Raw genomic sequence first — 23514 nt, forward strand, 5'->3', positions numbered from 1 at the left:
ACTTTCTAGGAAAAGATATCCACAAACTGAAGGTGAAAAATTGGGAAAAAACATCACTCATAGGGACTACATAAACAAGCAGGGGTTTCCATCCTCTTATCAGACAAAGTGAACTTCAAAGTAAAGTTAGTCAGAAGGGATAAAGAAGGATATTTCACACTGCTTAAGGGAATCATATACCAACAAGATACAACATTTGTAAATATATATGCTCCAAACAATGGATCATCTATGTACATCAAACAAACCCTTCTCAATTTCAAGAATCAAACAGACCACAACATAATATACTGGGTGACTTTAACACACCTCTCTCACCACTGGATAGATTTTTCCCAAACAAAAACTAAACAAAGAAACTATAGAATTAAATAATACAATCAAGGATTTAGAGTTAACAGACATATATAGAGTATTTCATCTATCGTCGAGTGAATACACTTTCTTCTCAGCAGCACATGGATCCTTCTCCAAAACTGACCATATGTTATGCCATGAAGCAACTCTCAGCAAATACAAAAAAAAAAAAAAAAAAAGAAATACTACCCTGCATTCTATCAGATCATAACAGAATGAAACTAGAAATCAATGATAAAATAAAAAATAGAAACTGTTCCAGCACCTGGAGACTAAATAGCATGCTACTGAATGATGAATGGTTAAAAGAAGAAATCAAGGAGGAAGAAAAAATATTTAGAGGTAAATAAGAACACCAATACAACATATCAAAATCTCTGGGATACTACAAAGGCAGTGCTAAGAGGAAAGTTCATTGCATTGAGCTCATACATTAAAAAAATAAAAAGTCAACAAATAAATGACCTAACATTGCATCTCAAAGTCCTAGAAAGAGAAGAACCAACTAACACCAACAGCAGAAGAAGACAGGAAATAATTAAAATCAGAGCTGAAATCAATGAAATTGAAACAAAAAAAAATAGAAAAAATTGACAAAACAAAAAGTTGGTTCTTTGAAAAAATAAGTAAAATTGATAAACCCTTAGCCACACTAACAAAGAGAGAGATAAAACTCAAATTACTAAAAATTCATGATGAAAAAGGAAATATCACAATGAATACTACTGAAATCCAGAAGATAATTAGAAACTGTTTTGAAAATTTATACTCAAATAGAAAACTTGAAGACATCAACAAATTTCTAGAGACATATGATCTACCCAAACTGATGCAGGAGGACCTACACAATTTAAACAGATCCATTTCAAGCAATGAAATGGAAGATGCCATCAAAAGTCTACAAACAAAGAAAAGCCTGGGACCAGATGGATTCTCAGCTGAGTTCTATAAGACCTTCAAAGAAGAATTAACACCAATCCTCCTCAAATAATTTAATGAAATAGAAAAGGAGGGAACCCTTCCAAACTCATTCTGTGAGGCTAGTGTCACTCTTATACCAAAATCAGACAAACATACATCAAAGATAGAAAACTTCAGACTAATATCCCTGATAAACATAGACCCAAAAATTCTCAATGAAATTCTGGCAAACTGCATACAAAAACATATTAAAAAGACAGTGCACCATAATCAAGTGGAGTTCATCTCCGGAATGCAAGTTTGGTTCAACATATAGAAATCATTAAATGTAATACATCATCAATAGACTTAAAGACAAGACTCACATGATTATCTCAATAGATGCAGAAAAATTATTTGACAAAATACAGCATCCATTCATGTTCAAAACACTAGAAAAACTAGGGATAGTAGGAACATACCTCAACACTGTAAAAGCAATATATGCTAATCCCAAAGTCAACATCATTCTAAATGGAAAAATTGAAAGCATTCCCTCTAACAACTGGAACAAGACAGGATACCCTCTTTCGCCACTTCTATTCCACATAGTCCTGGAAACTCTAGCCAATTAGACAATTAGAAGAATGAAATTAAAGGAATATAAATTGGTAGAGAAGAACTCAAACCATCCTTATTTGCTGATGACATGATTCTATATTTAGAAGATCCAAAAAATTCCACCATAAAACTTTCAGAATCCTAAATGAATTCAGCAAAATAACAGGATATAAAATTAACACCCATAAATAAATTGTGTTCCTATACATCAATGATGAATCAACTGAAAGAGAAATTAGGAAAACTACCCATGTACAATAGCCTCGAAGAAAATAAAATATCTGGGAATCAATCTAACAAAAGAGGTGGAAGACCTCTACAATGAAAGCTACAGAACACTGAAGACAGAAATTCAAGAAGACCTTAGGAACATGGAAAGAGCTCCCTTGCTCTTGTATAGGTAAGAATTAATATTATCAAAATGGCCATACTAATAAAAAGCACTATACAGATTTAATGCAATTCCTATTAAGGTTCTGTTGATCTTCTTCATAGAAATAGAAAAAGCAATCATGAAATTCATTTGGAAAAATAAGAGGCCCAGAATAACCAAAGCAATCCTCAGCAAGAAAAGTGAAGTAGGAGGCTTCACAATACCAGACCTTAAATTATACTACAGGGGCTGGGAGATAGCTCAGTTGGTAGAGTGCTTGCCTTGCATGCATAAGGCCCTGGGTTCAATCCCCAGCACCACAAAAAAAAAAAAATAAATAAAAATAAAACTACAGAGCTATAGTAACAAAAACAGCATGGTGCTGGCACCAAAATAGACATGAAGACCAGAGACAAGCCCACATAAATACAGTTATCTCATACTAGACAAAAGCATCATAAACATACATTGGAGAAACATACATGTCAACTTAGGAACCGATTTCCTCAACAAGACTCCAAAAGCACAAGAAGTGAAATCAAGAATCGATAAATGGGGGGCTGGGGAGATAGCTCAGTAGGTAGAGTGCTTGCCTTATAAGCACAAGGCCCTTTGATCCCCAGCACCCAAAAAAAAAAAAAAAAGAATCGATAAATGGGATTGTATCAAACTAAAAAGCTTCTTCCCGGCAAAGGAAACAATCAAGAACATAAAGAGAGAGCCAACAGAACGCAAGAAAATCTTTTTCATCTATACCTCAGATAGAGCATTAATCTCCAGGATATATAAAGAACTCAAAAAACTTAACACCAAAAACCAAATAACCAATTAATAAATGAGCAAAGGAACTGAACAATTTACAGAAGAAGAAATATGAATGGTCAATAAATGTATGAAAAAAAAGTTCAAAATTACTAACAATTAGAAAAATGCAAATTAAAACTACACTGAGATTTCATCTCACTTTAGTCAGAATGGCAATTATCAAGAATACAAGTAACAATAAATGTTGGTGAAGATGTGAAGAAAAACATCCACTCATACATTGCAGGTGGGACAGCAAATTGATGCAACCACTCCAGAAAGCAGTATGGAGATTCCTAAGAAAACTTGGAATGAAACCACCATTTGATCCAGTTATTCCACTCCTTGGTTTATACATCAAGGACTTAAAATCAGCATACTACAGTGGTGCAGCCACATCAATGTTTATAGCAGCTCAACTCACAGTAGCTAAGCTATGGAACCAACCTAGGTGCCCTTCAACAGATGAATGGATAAAGAAAATGTGGTACATATGCAAAATGGAACATTACTCAGCCATAAAGAAAATTGAAATTATGGCATTTGCAGATAAATAGATGAAATTGGAGGCTATTATGGTAAGTGAAATAAGCCTACCCAAAAACCAAAGGCTGAATATTCTCTCTGATATGAGGATGCTGACTCACAATGGGGTGGGTGGATGCGGGTTCACTGAATCGAACAGGGGGGTCTGGGGGGACAGGAGTGGGGGATGGGAATGGAAAAGACAGTACAATGAATCTGACATAACTTTCCTGTGTTCATATATGAATACACAATCAGTGTAACTCCACATCATGTACAACCATAAGAATGGGAAGTTATACTCCAGTTATGTATGATATGTCAAAATGCACTCTACTGTCATGTATAACTAAAAAGAACAATAACAATAAAAAAGACCACTGGGGGGCAAGGGCAAGGAAGGGTGGCTCACGCCTGTATCCCAGTGGCTAGGGAAGCTGAGGCAGGAGGGTTGCAAGTTCAAGGCCAGTTTCAGCAATTTAGTGAGGTTCTAAACAACTTAGTAAGACCCTGCCTCAAAATAAAATATTAAAAAGGCTGGGAATCAGGGGCTGGGGAGATAGCTCAGTCAGTAGAGTGCTTGCCTTGCAGACGTGAGGTCCTGGGTTCAATCCCCAGTACCTAAATAAGTAAATAAACATTTTTTAAATGGGCTAGGGGTGTTGCTCAGTGGTAAAGTGTTCTGAGGTTCAATTCCCAGTGTAAGTGCAAAGGACGGGAGGCAGACCTCGTCAGATTCAGAGAAGCTTTTATTCCCTCGCAGACTCGGACGCCATTGGGGCCCATTTTCCTGATGAGGAAAATGGCTGTCAGTTACAGAGGGGATTTTGGTTTTATAGGGTACGATGATGTAATCATTGGGAGCTGGGTACATGCAGTCTTGACCGTCAGGGGCTAGTTGAATAGGTTAAAACTTTAATTTAGGAGGGTGGTTGTAAAAAGGTTGAAACTCAGTGTTGTCTGGGGAGATAAGAGTCCAGATCCCAGGGATGACTACTCAAATCTTGCCCATTGGTATTTGCTGTGCTTCCCTTTAGGCCTAATTAGTCATGGGAGAAGGTCATGGTTTAGGGCCCAGCATTCAGTATCTGCCCCTTTCCCCCAGGGCCCATTGTTCCTTGGCTAGTTTCCCCTCTCTCCTCCCCAGCAGCACCTCTCTCCATTTTTCTTCAGGGGCTATGTTGCAGGAATATTATTTTCCATAACCCTTCACCCAGAACCAAAATATGTATATAAATAAGTTAATTAGTTAATTATAATTATTATTATTATCATTATTTGAGGTGCTGGGTAAACGCCAGAGCCTTGTCAGGCAGACTCACTACTGCTGAGCCTCATCCCCAGCACTTAGTTAGTTAATTAATAAAGCATAAGAATACAGAGAAAGGCAAAAAGGAAAAAGAAAGAAAGAAAAAAAAAATGAGCTAGGGATGTAGCTCAGAGAAAAATAACCTGCTTAGCACACAGGAAGCCCTGGGCTTGATCCCCCAACACCACACACACACACACACACACACACACACACACACACACACACGACACAATAGGTACATTAAGAGAGAACGGGCCTTTACATAATAATAAAAGTTCCATTCACCAGAGAGAGATAGCATTTCTAAAATGTAGTTAATAACATCACCTCAAAAATATGATGAAATTGACTAATTTGACACAGTAGGATATTTTAACACACCTCTTACTAATTGTTAGAACAAGTAAACAAAATTTAGTAAGGGATACAGAATCTTCAAATCAAATGTTAACAAACTCTATCATGTTCCGCCCATCTGTCTATACCTGTGTCAATCCGGCACTTCACTGTCTTAATTACTGTTGGATTAAGTAAACTGTCCTTAACATCATTCCTGGCATACAGCAAGTGCTTAATAAATGTCAGTGATGGCAGCAGCAGCAGCAGCAGCAGTAACTTACTTTGGTCCAATCACTTAACCTCTGTGAGCCTCAGTTACTTCTTCCAAAAAGTGTTCATAATAATAAATTATTTTTCCAAGTTGTTTTGCTAACCAAGTGAGAAAAATGTACGTGAAGATATTTCATAAAGTATGGGCAAGGACTGCTCCTCCTGGTGGACTGACCCTACCAAGCACCACCTGTCAAAGTAAAGTGTCCATCTGAGGGTCACCAGGTGGAACAAGAGCCCCAAGGGCCAGCGTGTGCAGTCATGCCAGGCAGTGGTGGGGACCCTCGGCTCTGAGAGGGGAGGAGAGAGAAGGCGTGAAGAGCCACGAGGCTGCTTGCTGGGTGCAGCCTGCCCTCTGGTGGATAAACCTGGAACATCATGTGCTTCCTGGATGTCCTGGGACCAACTGCCCCTTCAGAGTGTCTACATCTACCCAGGTCCATGAACTTGCTTCTGGTAGATCTGACAGTACAGGGTAGGATAACTTCTCAAACAACATTATCATGGTGGTCTGTGTCTTTCTTCTTAGGGACATTCTTTAAAGGGTGAGCACAGCGCTGTCCACTGAAGATGGCAAGTTTGAGAACAGTCCCAACAATTTAGCGAGACCCTGTCTCAAAGTAAAAATAAATAAATAAACAGGACTGGGGATGTACCTCCATGGTAGTGTCCCGGGTTCATTCCCCAGTACCAAAAAAAAAAAAAAAAAGATCAAGTTTGACTGAGGATGTAGCTCAGTGGTCGAGTGCTTGCTGTAGTTTGGGAGGCCCTGGATTCAATCTCTACCAACACACACAAAGGTCAAGGCTCTGGATCCAGTATGAGCTTGATATTTGCTTGTAGAATGAATGTCGAAGGGAGGAGGTAAGAAAGGTTATCTAAATTTTCAAAGGCAGCAGGAAGAGATGTGTTGGAAGAACTGCCCAGAAACTCAAAGGAGCGGCTAGAGAGAGTCCCCATATCTATCTGCCTGGGGAGTGGGTAGAACACAGGCTGGGTTCTCTGAAAACAGACACTGAGACAGAAGTTGAACTTCCATGCGACCTGGCAAAACCTTGCTCCATCAACCTGGCCAAGAGTCCTGCTCCACCCACTGTCTGCCTGAGTGTCCAACCTGAAGCCAGAACGCCCAGTTTGCCCTGGATGCCCAAGATGCCCCGGGAAGGGTGTGACCTTGGGTGGGTGGGGTGTCTCTCAGCCACCAAGTGGGTGTTGGAGGAAGTGATGCTGCAGGGGATCACAGAGGGACAGCAAGTCTTCCCTTGAAACCACCCAAACTGCCATATGCATTCAAGAAGCTGCTCCTTTGGGTCCGTTCATTCTTTTCCTGGGGACGCAGGGGAAGATTATGAGAGGGAACAACCACAGCTGGTCTCAGGGCTACAGGGGATGCTCATCTCCTCCTCCTCTTTGCACCCTAGACAATCGCTCACCTCCGCTGCCCTTCTGCTGGCCTCTGTGGCTCGTGTGGTGGCATGGTCCAGAACCCTCATCCCCAGGGCCGGCTCCCGGGTTCCCAGGGCCTCCTCCGGCTGGGGTTGCACTCTTCTCCTTTTACAGTTCGGAATGAGCAAAGGAATGGCAAGAAGCCCCCTAGTGATCTAAGCTGGGATCCCCATGCACTCCTCCCGCGCTGTTGACAGCTGCTGTAACTGCAAATCTTCAAACACACCTGCTGAGGCAGGGAGCCAAGGCCCCTCTTTCTGTTGCTGGTTCCTGGACACGGGAGCTCAGAGCACCCAGGGGGACAACATGGCTTGTGATCAGTGCGACTCTTCACGATGAAAGTCTGAGGATCTTTGAGAACCAGGAACTCCCTCCACCACTGTGCAAGCCCAAAGTTGCTCCCACTGGGCCTTGGGGGACGGGGTGCAGGCTTCTCTTGCTCTCACCCCTTGCATCCTGTGCTCCTATGTATATGCTTTTCTCCCTGCCCCTGGCTGCCCCCCCACCATGTGGATTGAACCCAGGGGTGCTTAACCACTGAGCCACATCCCCATCCCTTTTTATTTTTTGAGACAGGGTCTTGGTAAGTTGCTTAGGACCTCCCTATGTTGCTGAGGCTGCCCTTGAACTTGTGATCCTCCTGCCTCAGCCTCCGAGTCACTGGGATGACAGTCGTGCACCAGCGCACCTGGCCATATATTCTTCTTTATGAGGACAGCATCACATAAAGGGCTTGGATTCAGCCAGTGCTTTGGAGCCTCAAGTTTCTACTTCAGGCCAAAAGGTCAGACACTTGTACCCTCGGTGCACTCAGTCTCCAGATGTAGTCTGCCCTGGGAAGGGCGAGACCTGGGCTAACCCTGATAGAGGTGACAGCTGCAGGAAATCCTCTGACGGTGGCCCCCTGCAGGTGGGCAGCCAGTGCATCCTTGATGGAGCATTGCCAGTAAAGGATCCAGATTGTCCCTGCCCCCTACCCACCTTTCTTCCTAAACTTGCTCTCATCACAGTCCCAAAATGATGAGGATAGTTCTAGAATCAGACCTCCTCGACAGAGCAAGCAGAGTGGGAAGGGGACTCTGTCTTCCTGTGCCTCCCTGAGGACAAGAAAGCCTTCCTAGGCCCCACAACAGACTTTCCCTCATGTGTCACCAGCCAGAAAAGAAATCAGATGATGTGGGAAGGCCTTCTGGAACTTGAAGCTTGTATCCTCTGGTTCTCAAGACCCACCCTCTCAAGAGACCCTCTCTCTCCCCTCCACAGGCTCTCCAGGTCTCTCAAAAATTCATCCAATGAACAAAAGTCTCGAGCATCCACTATGCACCAGGCGCTGTTCCAGGTGCCTGTGCACATCTGTGAAGAAAATGAAGGCCCTGGCCCTGTGGACCTCACGCTGTAGTGGGGAAGCCTTTAGGAGTGTGGGCAGCATTAAGTAATGTAGTATGTCGGCAGGTGATAAGCTAAGAAAGAACCAAAGGAAAAGCGGAGCAGGGCGAAAGGATGAGGGTCCCCTAGAAAGGCGCTGACTGAATTCCACATAGCGTGGGCAGGGACCGTCTCTCGAGGGGAGGTTTGGGTTTTTTTTACAATGCTAGGAACACAAGGAGGCCAAGTGCTTTTGGATAAAAACGGGCAAGAGGGAGGGCAGTAAGCGATGAGGTCGCAGAGCTAACAGGTCCCCCAAAGCCTGCAAGCCATGAAGGACTTAGGCTTCTTTTTATCCCATAGAGACCCACCTACTAACCACAGGCTCTACCACTAAGCCATACCCCAGCCCCTGGGACTTTGGCCTTCACTGGAGTGACATAGGGAGCCTTTTTCAGGGTTTTGAGCAGAGAAGTGACATGACTGACTTATATTTTTTAAAGGACTGATGCAGATGTTGTGTTGAGAGGAGAATGAGGGGTTGGCTGAGAAGAAGGGCACCTTGCCAGAGGCTGGCTCAGTGAGCCAGGCAAGAGGTGAGCCGGTGTGGCTGGGGCGCTTGCAGTGGACTAGGGTGAGGTGAACCTGGTGTCTTCTGAACAGAGCCAGCAGATGCCCATGAAGGATTAGATGGATTATAAGAGACAAGCGTCAAGGACACCTCCCACATGTGGCCTGAGCAACTGGAGCTGGGGAAGGTTCAACTGAGAGGAGGAACTCAGTGGCGGTCAGATTGGGGGTGGGGGGGGGCAGGGGGAGCGGGGTGGGGGTAGATCCAGAATTTAGTTTTTTGGTTGTTGCTGTTGTTTTGAGACAAAGCCTCACTATGTTGCCCAGGCCTCCAATCCTCAAGCGATCCTCCTGCCCCAGCCTCTTGAGTAGCTAGACTACTGGTAAACACCATTGCACCTGCCTCCAATGTAGTCTTGAATATGCAAATCTTTGGTTCCCAGATAACCGCGCTAATTCAAAAACCAGTATCTAGTAATCCTAAAGAGTCTGGATTTTCCTTTTCTTCTTCCTTTCAGGAAGGCTTAGAAAAAGTGCTGGTGCCAAGACTGTAGGTTCCTTCCTTAAGAGACCTGGCCTCCTGTTCCACCAGGACTTTGGGCCTCTGAACTGCCTTACGTGTGGAAATCGCCTGAGATGTTCACTGGGACAGGCACCAAGTTAGGCTTCTGGCCGTAAGACTTGGGGGGTTGGGTAACTGATAATATTTAATAAGCTGCTCATCTATTTCATTCCCAGGGACACTGACACAGCCTGTGCTCAGCATATTACAGGTCAGCCCCTCCCTCCCCGCCCAGGCAGTTCAACCCTTCTCCTTGGCCTATGTCCCTCTAGGACCCCAGGAATCCCCATGAAATCAGAGAGCCCATCTCAGTGGTGGCCTCTTTCCACATACCCAGGTTACAGAGGACAGCCACCATGACGTTTTTTAAGGACCCTGATGCTACTCTCAGGAATGCTTTTCTCAATGCCTTGGTGAAGGATGGATTCTCTTAGGGAAAGCCCTAGGCGAGGTTAGAGTTTATATGCAACCTCTTACTTTCTTTCTGTTCTGGGATTGGACCTGGGGTGCTTTACCACTAAGCCTCATCCTCAGTCCCTTTTATTTTGAGACAGGATCTTGCTAATTTGCTGAGGGTCTTGCTGTTTTAGCCACCTTTTTTTGCTGCTGTGACTAAAAGAACCACCAGAACAATTGTAGAGGGGGAAAGTTTATTCGAGGGCTCATGATTTCAGAGGTCTTAGCCCACAGAAACCTGGCTCCATTCCTCCGGTCTCTGGGAGAGGCAGGACATCAAGGCTGGAGAGTGTGGTACGGGGAAGCAGCTCACATCACGATCAGGGGAGGGGGAGGGGGAGGAAGGAGGGGGAGAGAAGGAGGAGGAGAGGGAGAGCAAGAGGGAGGGGGAGAGGGAAGAGGAGGGGGAGGGAGTAGAGGAGATACAAAATATATACCCCATAGCCTCACCCGCAAGGAACCACTTCCTCCAGCCACACCCCACCTGCCTCGTTACCACCCAGTTAATCCCATCAGGGATTAATCAACTGATTATGTTAATGCTATAACACAATCATCTCTCTTCCAAATCTTCTTGTGTTGTCTCACTCATGAACTTTCAGGGGCATCTCATATCCAAACCATAACACCTGCTAAGTGGCTGAGGCTGGTCTCGAACTTGTGATCCTCCTGCTTTAGCCTCCCAAGTCACCGGGATTACAGGCATGTGCCACTGCACCTGGCAGGGTGTGTGCAGTTTCATATGATAAATCTTCTCCAACATTCCTCTTCCCTCTTAGGACTTTGTCCAGGGAAATGTTGGTGTCTCCACCTCACTGCTACAGGTCATGTGGAATACTAGTTCCAGGCAAATAAGTGAATATCAGAATTACTTTCAGCTGTAAGAGGTACTGTGCTCTGCTCCGTGCACTGTGCTCTCTCCTCCAGCAGCACCTATGTGAAAATTGGAACGATTAGTGTGGTCCCTGCTCAAGGATAACACGCAACTTTGGAAGTGTTCTATGTTTTGTGCCCTTCCTGGAAGGCCACCTAGCAACTGCCTGCTCTCTACAAGAAGATAAGATCAAAGTACGAAGGATAGCACCCAACATTGAAATTGTGACTTTCGTACAAAAATTTTCATGTAAGTGATCTATGCAACGAGAACAGAGAGGAGTTACCCATGAAATGTTGCGTGCTGACCCGCCATTAGTACGTGGGTTGGATAGGAGGAAGAGTCAAAGTGTGTCTCCCTTCATTTAACTTTAAAAAATAAAAAAGAGCTAGTACATTAAATGCTGAGCCTCTAGGGCTGGGGTATAGTTCAGTGGTACAGCATTTGCCTAGCATGTGAGGTGAGGCCCTGGGTCCATCCCCAGCACTAAAAACAAACAAACAAACAAACAAACAAATAAAAAACCCAAAAAAACAAACCCTAGAACTTCTAATAAGGGACCTGATACCAATGCATCCAGCCTGGCCCACTGTGATCTTCCTTCCTCCATGATTCCACCCCAGATCTATGAGAGCAGGTTCTTCAAGGGGGCTAGCCTCCGGCCTCTAACAAGCTTCCCGGGTAAATGCTCTATAGCCAGCTGGAATCCACCCAAGGAAGAGCATTTGGAACCACTGGTCTAATCGACTTCCTTTCCTTTAAAATCACAAAGCTGAGAAAACAGAGAAAGTGACTTGCTGTAGACCAGGAGCGAGTTAATGCCACAGGACACTTTGGTTTCTTGCCTCCTGCTCTTCCAGGCCAGCTTTATAATAAACCTGGAGGTAGCTGGTCAGGACACCCGAGAACTTGCTGTGGAGGTGGGTTGGATGGTGAGCTGACTGAGGCTACTCAATGTCACGGGTACCCTGAAGGGGGTGATTCTAGTCTGGGAAAGAATGATATTTCCCTCAGGTTGGTTTTGGTTGTGAGCAACTGCAAAATCAACCCAAGAGGGCTAGGACAATAGAATGTACTGGAGGGGCAGGCTGGGGGTGTAACCCAGTGGTAGAGCATTTGCATGGCACAGACAAGGCCCTGGGCTTGATCCCTAGCACTGAGAAAGAAAGGAAGGAGAGGGAGAAGGAGAGAGAGCACATTGGATTGCCCAGCCATGAATACCATGTTGCTTCAGACCAAATATTTTCTTTCACTCTCTCCAATTCCCAGCACTTTTCCCTCTAGGTTGCTTCCTTCCTCAGATGGGCTCCTCCCTCAGGGCCTAGTATTCCTAGGTGCTGGCACCGCAAGGAAGAGAGGATCTTAGTCTCAGCATTCCCAGCAAAAGTCTCATTGGCCAGCCAGACTCAGAGTGAATGCCTATAATCTCAGCGGCTCCATAGGCTGAGGCAGGAGGATGATAAGTTCAAGGCCAGCCTTAGCAACTTAGTGAGGCCCTAAGCAACTTAGTAAAGCGAGACCCTGCCTCAAAATAAAAAATGAAAAGGGCTGGGAACTTAGCTCGGTGGTAAAGCACCCCAGGGTTCATTGGCTAAATTGAGTGATATGATCAATCCTTGAAGGACATAGCAGCGAGAGAAATGTGATAGGGTTTTAGAAACTAGCCTAGGTCAAGTGCCCACCCTGAATCCAGTTACCCCATTCAGGGACTGAGAGCAGAAACAGGATGGCCAGGATCAGAGTAAGAAAACCAGAGGAAAGGTGAATAATTACTGAATGGCCGAACCCACGTGTGCACAGGGTTCGGAATGGTGGGGAAGCTGACAATGACGGTGGAGAAAGTGAAAATTATAATCTGGGGTGTAATGTTTAAAGCTGCTCCCCGCCCCTTCCGGTGCAGCCATTTCCCCCGCCTCCCAACCACTTGTCAATCTGTGATCATCCTAGCTCGCTTTTGGTTCCTCAGTCATCTTGCAATATCCTCCTCCGATATTGGTCCCGTTAACCCGGCGGAATTCAACCGCCACCTTTCCTCTCTTGCTTCTCTCTCCTACACTCTTGCTTTTCCTCCTCCTCGCTTTCCACTCTCTCTAGCATGCGCCCTTTCTCTTTCCTTTCTCATTTCCTCTCATTTTCTCTTTTACCCTGCAGGGAGACACTCCGTTTGCCTAATAAACTCCCTTATGTGATTTCCCGCGTCCGGCGTGGTTTCGTGGGATTTTCCGTACATGGGGATAATTTATTTATCTATTTATGGGGCTGGGATTGAACCCAGGGTCCTGTGTGTATGAAGCGCATGCTCTACCACTGAGCTCCCCACTGAGCCTCCATAGTAGGTGTTGGTTATACACTGTATTAGAGATGGCGGTTTTAATGTGCACACTTGGAGGTGTCAGTCCAGCCCTCAAGCTCCACTTTTTCTGGAAAAGAATATGTTCCTATGGCTGGGTATGGTCAATGTGACACAATACCTCCCTAAGGGGCCCCTGCCCTTTACTTATTTATTTATTTTTATTTATTTATTTTGCGGTGCTGGGGATTGAACCCAGGGCCTTATGCTTGAGAGGCAAGCACTCTACCAACTGAGCTATATCCCCAGCCCGCCCCTGCCCTTTAAAGGACCTCAAATAGCCAGGTGCACACCTGTAATCTAGCAGCTCGGGTGACTGAGGCAGGAGGCTTGGGGTTCAAAGCCAGCCTCTTCAACTTAGCAAGGCCCCGAGCATTTTAGGGAGACCCTGTCTCTAAATAAAACACTAAAAAGGGCTGGGGATGTGGCTTAGTGGTTGAGCGCCCCTGGGTTCAATCCACGGTACCCAAAATAAATTAAAAAATAAATGGATTCATATATGATAAGAAGCCCCAAAACAGTTTATCGAGGACCCCAAGACTGGGGATGTGGCTCAACAGTGGAGCTTTTGCCTAGTATGGGCAAAGTTCTGGGTTCTGTCCCCAGCACAGAGCAGGTGGAATGGGGGGAATGAGGGGCAGGGTAGGAAAGACCGTGGGCATCTATCATTTGAGACGCAGTGCTCCACACTGCAGGTTTAAGCTGTGACTCTCAACATCTGCTCTCATGCCTATTACCCTCCAACCCCAGAAAACAAACTCTTCTCCACCCCTCCTTCTCTCTCTTCTCTCTCCTCTCTCTCTCACTCTCTCTCTCTCTCTCTCTCTCTCTCTCTCTCTCTCTCTCTCTCTCTCCCTGGGCCAGGGATTGAACTCAGGGGCACTTGACCACTGAGCCACATCCCCAGCCTATTTCATATTTTATTTGGAGACAAGGTCTCCCTGAGTTGTTTAGCACCTCGCCTTTGTGAGGCTTGCTTTGAACTCTTGATCCTCCTACCTCAGCCTCCTGAGCTGCTGGGATTACAGGTATGCACCTCCGGCCCCAGCTCTACCTCCCTTTTCCAATGTCCTGGAAACAAAGACCTCTGCATCTGAATGCCACGAAGGTTGTGCTGCTGCTAATGTGGGAGATGACACCTTTTGGAGTGTGAGGAAGTCTGGCCTAGTTAAGAGAAAAGTCGCCATCACATCCTTCCTCCCAGGCAGACAGCAGTGAGGCTGTGGACTCCTGCTGAGGAAGCGTCTTTCGCAGGGCTGTGTGCACGTTTTTTTTCGTTTTCTTGCTTCACTTTTTGTTCCAACCTGTAGCGGGCTGTTTTCAATGTTGGCAAAGGATGACTGAGGAACACTCGGCAATATGAAACAACATGTTTTACTTGTAGATTTGTAAAGGAAGCCTAAGCGTGGGCGAGCATGGTGCCAAGTCTTTTTTTAAAATATATTTTTAGTTGTAGGTGGACAGAATACCTTCATTTTTTAAAAATTTTTATGTGATGCTGAGGATCAAACCCATCAAAAGTGCTCCCCTACTCTGCTTAGTAAAGGCCGGATGTTTTGTACCCACCCTATAGGCACCTTAGCTGGGTGGAGGTGGTGAGGATGGAGAGGTAAGGAAGATGTGGAGGCCACGGTGTCAGACGATGAGGACTGGATCAACTCGGGCTGCCCTCATTCCCATCCGAGCTTCAGTCAGGAACACCTGAAGTTCCACAGAGATGACAGGGCAAGCAGGCTGCTGGCGGGTAGTGAAGGCAGGCCTGACTGTGCCAAGGAGAGTCGGGCAGCATAGCCTCCTGGTTACCAGCGAAGTCCCAGTTCTACCATCTGCAAGCAATTCGATCATGGGCAAGTTACTTCACCTCCCTGTGCCTGTTTCCTCACCTGTCAAACTGGGATCATAGTGCTGGGGATGTAGTTCTAGGGTAGTGAATGCTCAGCACTCAGCAGTGATGGACTCTAGTGGAGGTCTTGTTCAAATGGAGAAACCACGTCAGCAGGCTACCCGTAGACATATTAATGAGCACCTTCAAGGTCTATTTCAAATGTAAAAGACCTGGAAGCTCACCTGTGGGAACACCTCCAGCCAACTCCTTTGTCACAGAGGTGGGAAGTGGGGCTGAACCCAGAGGGAAGTTATAGGAAGGCCTTGATACTTTTTCAGACTGTTTTACTTAGATTTTGATCGATGATTTTGGTGCTGTTTTCAGTACCTGTTTTACATGGATTTTGCTCCATGTTCTACCCAGAACCACATATAAACTCCTAATCTAGCACACCAAAATGGGTTTTTCTGCTACCAGGCCCCCTTCTGCTTGGCAGGAGTTCTTTCTCTTCGGGCTCAAATAAATCCTACTCCATTTACTCTTCCCTTCCATGATTGTCCGCGGATTTTATTCTTCAAAATTTGTGAGACAAGAATGAAGAAGAAAATTGGTGAAGCAGGAAATCTAGTATCATCTCCAAAACTCTGGTTTCCGCAGAATGTTAGCTTAGCTTGCTATGATCCTGAGTTCGATCCTCAGTACAGAGGGAAAAAAAAATTGGAAGAATAACAACATCCATTTCACGAAGGGTTTTGTAAGAAGTAATTGAAATACCGAGCATAAAGCACTTAGCCAGGCGACTAGGACGTAGAAAACTGTAAACATAGTTGGTTTTGGTTGTGTTATTCCAACACGAGGCCATGAGCTCCGTGAAAGCAGAAATCCTATCACTTACGCACGTTGTTCACTAACAACCCGTAAGTGCTCAGAAGCAAATGTTTAACAGCATCTTCCTCCTGCTGTCCCTCTATTCCCCTGGGTCCCAGCAGTGGATCCTGGAGGCCGGGCTTTGCTCAGAGCCACGCCCCGCGGAGGGGACCGGCGCTGGAGCCAGGCTATTGTTGTGGCTGAGATTCTTTCCCAAAACGGAAAGCCTGAATTAGCGCGGAGCCGCTGTCTAATCTCTGTGGGTCTCAGAGGAGGTCAGCCCAGCAAGGGGGCTCCCGCGGTGGCGCCCCTCCCCTATCTGGCCCCAACTTCTCTCTAAGCCCTCTGGAACCTTCCCCACCCTTCTGCAACCCCTCCCCAGCCTCAAGCCCTCACTGAGACCCGGGCTCCCGCTGTCCTCTCTGCCCAAGACTCTCCAGACTTCCCACCCCCAACCTAGTCAGAAGCCCCCTCCTGGCCCAGCTCAGATCCCCTCCTCTGTGAAGCTTCCCACCCGCCCTGGCAGAACCAGCTCCCTCCCTGGGTCATCTGCTTTGTTCATCTCTCCCAGCTGCACTGATCGCCCCTCAATTGTGACCCATCCCTCCCTCGGCTGCTGAGCCCCTGAGGGAAACCACGTTCCACCCATCTGCTGACCCCAGCACAGCGTAGGTAGCTCACATGATTTGTTGCCAGCAACTGAGGGTCAAGCTGGGGGCTGGAAAAAAGATCTAGGCCAGAGATGCCAGGGAGGAGTTGGGGGGGGGTCAGGTCCAGCGGACATTTCCAGGGCACCCTGGGGTGCAGGTTGCTCTCTCAGTCCCCACTGCGTGGTATCCTCTTACCACACTGGAGTAAGGTCTCACCAGTCCCATTTGCCATGGAAGGACACCCAGAGAGGTTAAGTTCCTGCTAGAGGTCACACAGTAGGTGAGTGGGAGGCAGGGATTGGAATCAAGGGCAGGATGGAGGTGTGAGTGGCTGTGGCCTGCGGGCTGTAGCTGGCTGGTGAGGGAGGGGACACGCATCTTCTCTGTGACAATGTGAGTGTGGGGTCTGAAGGACCTTCCTGACCTTTCTCATCATTCTGCTCCCCCACCCCCTCTCCTGAAAGGAGCTGACTGACTCAGGCCCATTCCCAACCCACAAAGGTGACCGGGAATGAGGTCGGAAATAGGAAGGAAATATCCCCCAATGCGGCCTCCCCCCTCGCCCAGCCCTCGCCTCATCCTGGCTCTGGGGCCGGAAGGAGCCACTTTAAGGATCTCCCTGGGGACCCATGACCAGAAAGAGAAATGACCCTGCTCACAGCAAGTGTGGCTGTAGGCCAGGCAGACCTGCCGCCTTGCCCTCTCACTGGGGCCTCCTCTCCGCTCCCCCTGTGACTCTTTCAGAGCCCCTCACCCAGAAAGGTCCTTCCATTTGCCCTCTCCCCAGGTCGAGGATCTGCTTGTCTCTCAGGACTTGTCCATGGCTTCCTGGGACAGGTGCTGAGAGCAAGGTCCTGGAGCCCTGCCCACCCAGCTCCGGAGCCTGTCACTGCCCTCTGCCTGGGGGCTCCCAGAGCAGGCCGTGCTCTCCCTCTGACAGCGCTCCCAAGGGTAGCTGGTGGCAGGGCAGCACCTGTATTGCCCTCTGGATTCCCTCTTTCTCGAGTCTGGCATCCATCCTGGATTCCCAGAACAGAGCTGTGAAGGGGCCCCCCGCCTGCCTTTCTCCCCAACCCGGATGCTCCTTTAAGACCAAAGGGATGGGGGTTGCCTCGTCCGACACCACGGCCCCATCCTCCCCCCTAGCAGGCCAGGTTTCCTGCCATTGACAGCATCCCAGCTGGGCCCTGCCCAACCTCCCTGTGCTTAACCCCTTCTCGCCCAGACAGCGGGGCTGCGGACCGGCAACCAAAAAATTAGGAGGATGAAAAAAAACCACTTCGCTGGATGATTTTGAGGATTAAATATTTGAATCGTCGGGTGAAGTATTTAGACCAGCTCCCAGCATGTACTAATCTCTCAGTAAAAGTTAGCTACTCTTTCTCCTAGTGTGTGAGCTTGGGTAAGTTATTTGATCCTTCCAAGTTTCAGTCTCTTTAAGTTGTAAATGGGAGAAATAATAAAACCTACTCCCCAAAGCTCATGCTTGGAGTTAACTGTGACAATGAACCTGAAAACATTTTGTAAAGTGCTGTAATAACACAATACAGAAATGTCATGCACAGAGCATACAGAGGCTCCCTTTATAATTCTAGTAACTCTGGAGGCTGAGGGAGGAGGATCTCCATTTTGAGATCAGCCTGGGCAATTTAATAAGATCCTGTCTCAAAGTAAATTAGTAAGTAAAAAGGACTGGGAATGTAGTTCCATGGTAGAGTGCCCCTGGATTCAATCCCCAGTACCGCAAAAAAATAAAAAATAAAAAAAGTGCACCTGGCACAGCGGTCTGTAATTCTAGCAACTTGGGAGCCTGAGGCAGGTGGATTGTGAGTTCAAAGCCAGTCTCAGCAACAGTGAGGTACTAAGCAACTCAGTGAAACCCTGTTCTTAATAAAATACAAAATAGGGGTGGGAATGTGGCTCAGTGGTTGAGTGCCCCTGAGTTCAATCCCTGGTACCCCCCCCCAAAAAATTAATTAATTAATTTTAAAAAGTGCTAGAAGAGCCAACCAAGACTCTGGAGGCTGAGGCAGGAGGATGGCAAGTTTGAGGTCAGCCTCAGCAACTTAGCAAGGCCCTGTCTCAAAAAATAAATAAATAAAAATGGTTGGGGATGTAGCTCAGAATTAAAGCACCCCTGGGTTCAATCCCCAGCAACCCTCCAAAAAAAAAAAAAAAGAGAGTTCAAGAAGAAAGGGAGAAGAGCTAGAGGTGGCAGGACTCACTGGTGTTCAACTCTGGGTGCTGGAGAGTCTACCTGCTGGGGAAGAGGAGCTCCCTGTAGGTAGGACTTCTTGAGATAAGAGGCATCAGAGAAGAGACTGTCCCAACTCTAGGAGTCCCCAAGTTGGAACAGAGGAGGAAGGAAGTCAAAGGATAGGAGGTTGGCCCAGAAGGTTTCCCTGGGTGACCCTCATGCCAAGTCTTGCAGGGACACCCAGCTCCCCAGTCCTGCCCATCGGCAGCACCACTGCCCCCACCCTTAGCTGCAAATTCCTGGCCTCACCCCTGAGGGAGGCAGGCTTGCCCCACCCAACACCCAGCCCACAGTAAGGGGAAAAATGGAACCCTGCTCTGCCTTCCCGTTCAAGGAGAGCAACTGCCAAGCCCGGGTGGAGGCAGCGCCCAGGAGATGCACCCTCACTCCAGGCCTCTGGAGGGAGCCTGGGGATCAGGAGATCCTGTCTGGGGTCCTGGCAGAGTCCCAAGTTCACACTGCCTCCAAGGCCAGCTATTTACCCTAGCAGGGCCTGTCTGACTATTCATAAAATAAAGGGGCCGGACTTGGTTCACTGGTCAGCACCGGGGCTGTGATCAGGAAGGAGTTAACTGAGGTCAGGCTTTGGGTCAGAAAGGGTTAATCCGGGGGGGTGGAGGCTCTCTCAGCTTTTCCTGTGGAGAGTGAGGTTTGGCTGCCACCAAAGTTACTTCTAGTCCCCGCTGTCCCTCCTGCCCTCAGTCTGGAACTGCTAGGGACCCCTGCAATTCAGCCTCCCCACGCAGAGGTGAGTGCATCCTGAGCCCAGGGTTGGGTGGGCGCGCACCAGAGGCAGAGGGCAGGGAGGCTGCACGGAGCCCCTGAGCCTGGAAGGTGGCCCATATCTAGAGTGAAGCCTCCAGTTGAGTTGGGACTGCAAATTCCAGGACGAGGAGAGGTAGGCAGAGGGATGGAGGGGACAAGGACAGACACCAGGCTTCTAGGGTTGGCTCGTCTGTGGTCGGTCATCAAAGCCAGGGAGAGGCAAGAGACATAGACTATTTTGGTCCTTGTGTTTAGGGGCTTTTTATAGCCTCCCTACTCAGGGCTGGGAAGAGGAGAGGACACAGGGAACCCATGAGGTCAGGCGAGCACAGTGCCCTCCTGGGACCTTGGAATCAGACCCGCTGCCCAGTACAGTCCCTGGGAGAAGGTGGGGGACACTGCCAGCATAGCCTGGCCGCCTAGATTTCATCACCAACTGCCTCTGAGCAGACGGGCTCCATTTCTGGCTTGTCTGTTCCTTTGTTGCCTCCAGATCCAAGGTCCCCTCAGTCCTCAGCACTGATGTGTCCCTCTCAGCTGAATGTGGGATGGGGGAGTAGGAGACAGAGGTGGGATGGGGTGTGCTGAGCCATGTGGGTGGCCCATTCTGTTAACTGCCAAGGAAACTGTCAGCTCTTGATTTACAGCCGCTCCTCATCCCCCTCCCCAGCACAAGGGAGGTGGAGGAGAAAGAGTGGGGTCAGAGGTCTCAGGATGAGAAAGGGGGCAGGGACCCAGAGGGCAGATTTCTGTGAGTGCAGGTTATTAGGAAGAATTAGTGGAAGGAACTTTTTAGTGAGGCAAGGGGCTTCTTTCTAATGGGAATGATTTGGTTTTATAGTAGCAAGAACAGAAGCTAAATCCCAAGGGGAAATTCTAATAGGCAAGTGAGGGATCCGATCTGAACCAGTTCTGGACCTAAAGCAAGAGAACTGGGTTCCTGTCCAGGCCCCTAACTCTCAGAAAAACCCGAGCAAGCCCCCTCCTCTCTAGACCAGTTTTCCCGCCAATGAAATGGGGTTGACGACAGTGATGTTTTGAGTTTGGTTTTCTGGAATCCCCTTGGCAGGGGACACAGTAGCTGGCAGTAGCTGGCTGACATGACCTGGGGACCACCTCCCTCTCCTTCCTGGATGGCCCTGCTGGGCCTGGGCAGGGCAGTTGACTGCAATTACTGGAGGCTCCTACCCTGTGGTTATATCCCTGACCTCGGTGCTCGGGGGCGGGAAGGGTGGGCCCTGCTGGAGCCAGCCTGTGGCTGGGGAGTCTCCTTGTCTTGGGCTTAAAGCTGCTGGGTTGGAAGAGGTATTTTTTCCGGTTAAGGCCACTTTCGGGAATTGGGCTGGAACCAGCCCCATTTCCTTTTCCAAGTGTCCTATTTGCTGATGCTTGAGTGCATGGCTCTGTGACCAGACTGGGGCACTCAAAGAGGCAGTTTCTGGGTGTCCAGAGAGTCCCCATCAAATATTTCTGAGGATAGGAAAAGGAGATAGCTTGAGCCTCTGCTCCCTGGACATGGACCCACCTAACTTGAATGGAGAAGGGTGTTTAGCTGATCCTACACCCAAGAATGCCAGAAGGAGAACAGGGACGTCTCCCATCCTCATCCTGACCATTTTTCTCTCCTTGCTGGACCCAGGAAGTCCCAGCTAATTGCTATTGGCTCCTCTGACTGTGTACCTCCAGCGGCTTATGGGGCACTGTGCTGCCCAGCTCTGCTAAGATGCTCCTGGCCTCTCCCTCCACCCCATCCAGGGGACGGACCCCCAGCGCTGTGGAGAGGCTGGAGGCGGACAAAGCCAAGTATGTCAAGACACACCAGGTGATAGTGCGGCGACAGGAGCCAGCCTTGCGTGGAGCCGCGGGACCGCTCACTCCACATCCCTGCAATGAGCTAGGGTCCCCTGCATCGCCCAGGACGCCCGGACCAGCCCGTCGGGGCAGTGGCAGGCGGCAGCCAAGGCCTGACTCCCTTATCTTCTACCGCCAGAAGCGGGACTGTAAGGCTTCAGTGAACAAAGAGAACGCCAAGGGCCAAGGGCTGGTGCGGCGCCTCTTTCTGGGGATCCCCCGGGACGCTGCCCCGAGCAGCCCCGGCCCCACCGAGCGACCCGTGGCTCCAGGGGGTTGGCCCGCGCCCCAGGATGCCCCGGAGGCGCCAGGAAAGCGGGCGCTGTGCCCCACGTGCTCGCTGCCCCTGTCTGAGAAGGAGCGTTTCTTTAACTACTGCGGCCTGGAGCGCGCGCTGGTGGAGGTGCTGGGAGCCGATCGCTTCTCCCCGCAGAGCTGGGGCGCCGACGCCAGCCCCCAGTCCGAAACTTCGCCGCCGCCGCCCGACTCCGGGGACTCCAGTGACTGTACATCCAGCGACGGGGGCGCGGCCGGCCGGGACGCTGCGGGCGGAGGCGGTGGCTCGGAGGTTGCGGGCTCCGAGCGGGACGGGCGGCCGGCGGTGTCGGTGGTGGAGCGCAATGCGCGCGTCATCCAGTGGTTGTACGGCTGCCAACGCGCCCGAGGCCCGCCGCGCGAGTCCGAGGTGTGACGGTGGCCGCTCCGGAGGCGGCGCCCGGGGAGTTGGGAGCGCGGGACTGTACCTGGGCACCCGCGGGACGCCCTGCCGCTGGCGCGCGCGGCGCCTGTAGGGGAGCCCTTCCTCTGGATCTCGGTTTACCCAGCTGAACCTTGGGGAGATGGGACAAAACGAGCCCGAACAGGGGAGGCAGTGGTCTCGTGGCTGGTGTCGAGTCCAGTTCTGGGGAGTGATGACTGGACTGGGAGATGAACAACCTACTGAATAAATCGAAAACATCATTGAAGTGGGTCGTGAGTTTAGATTGCGGGCAGATGTTGAAGAAGAGGGTGAGCAGGTTTGCGTGGTTAAGCGCATCCGTTTTGGAGTGTGGGCTACAGGCTGACTGTGTGACCCGGGGCAAGCACTTAGCCTCTCTGGATACAAGCTGCACCCCTCGGTTTTCAAAGGGAGGAGAGAGTAGTAGATAATGAAAAAAAAAAAAAAAATAGCAAAGTGTCTGGAATATAAAAAAGTGCTCAATAAATGGTAGCTGCTTTGACTACTATCAAATTAGCACCAACATTAAAAGAATCATTTCTGCCACCGACCCAAATGTTGATCCAAACTAGAGCTGGGAATACCTGGGGAGGGGTATGTTTTAGAAATCTGGGGTCCATTGACCCGCCCCACGGTCCCCATTCCCGAAGCTTTGCTGCCTCCCTGTGGTCAGTGGATAAGAAGGACTAAGAAACGAGGATCTGAAATTGAGGTCACTAAAAGAAGGGACCCTTCAAACCAGGATTTTGCCAGCCAGCAACCTCACAACCTGCTACTACCTCCCTTTCTCTCAAGGACACACGGGTCCCACGTCCTCTCAGGTTCCTACTTCTAAGTCTTTGTTCACACTCCCCCTCCCTTGGCCTGGGTTACCTTTCCCTTTCTCCACTCACCATAAAAACCATGTATGTTTTCCTGGAAACCCTCCTGATTTCCCCAGTCTTACCTCCTCTGAGTTCTCCTCTGCAGCCCCTTTTGTGCCTTGATTTGTCACCTTGTGTGGGACCCACCGGTAGGGAGTTCCCTCCTTAGTTTTTTACCTTTCCATACTATAGGGACCACGTACTGTAGTAGAACCCACAACGTTTGTTGAACTAAATGAGGCTGCGTGAATAAGGGAGCCAGTCCCTGCTTCCTGGAAAGTTGTGCTTTTTCTTTTCTTTCTTTTTTTGTTTTTTGTTTTTTCCTTTTTCTTTTTTCTCTGTCTCTCTTTCTTTTCTGGTACTAGAGATTGAACCTGGGGGCCCTTAACTACCGAGCCACATCCCCAGACCTTTCTAAATTATGTTTTATTTGGGGGCCGGTACTGGGGATTGAACTCGGGGGGCACTCGACCACTAAGCCACATCCCCAGCCCTATTTTGTATTTTATTTAGAGACAGGGTCTCACTGAGTTGCTTAGTGCCTCGCAGTTGCTGAGGCTGGCTTTGAAATCACCATCCTCCTGTCTCAGCCTC

At 48.6% G+C, this 23514-nt stretch overlaps 1 protein-coding gene across 1 annotated transcript; it reads left to right on the top strand.

Annotated features, from left to right (window-relative positions):
• Positions 1-19122: 19122 nt before the first annotated feature.
• On the top strand, positions 19123-23361 carry FAM110D (family with sequence similarity 110 member D). Its single transcript, XM_079148256.1, has 2 exons — positions 19123-19471; positions 21128-23361. Exon 2 carries the CDS (start codon positions 21212-21214, stop codon positions 22028-22030), a length of 819 nt encoding a protein of 272 aa, XP_079004382.1. The 5' UTR covers positions 19123-19471; positions 21128-21211; the 3' UTR covers positions 22031-23361.
• The last annotated feature ends 153 nt before the right edge of the window (positions 23362-23514 follow it).

Source organism: Sciurus vulgaris, assembly GCF_902686455.1.
Source record: "Sciurus vulgaris genome assembly, chromosome: 1".
NCBI classification, from domain to species: domain Eukaryota; kingdom Metazoa; phylum Chordata; class Mammalia; order Rodentia; family Sciuridae; genus Sciurus; species Sciurus vulgaris.

Excerpts from the sequence above, each read along its gene's own strand:
- FAM110D (XM_079148256.1), top strand. The coding sequence starts at position 21,212 with ATGCTCCTGGCCTCTCCCTCCACCCCATCCAGGGGACGGACCCCCAGC.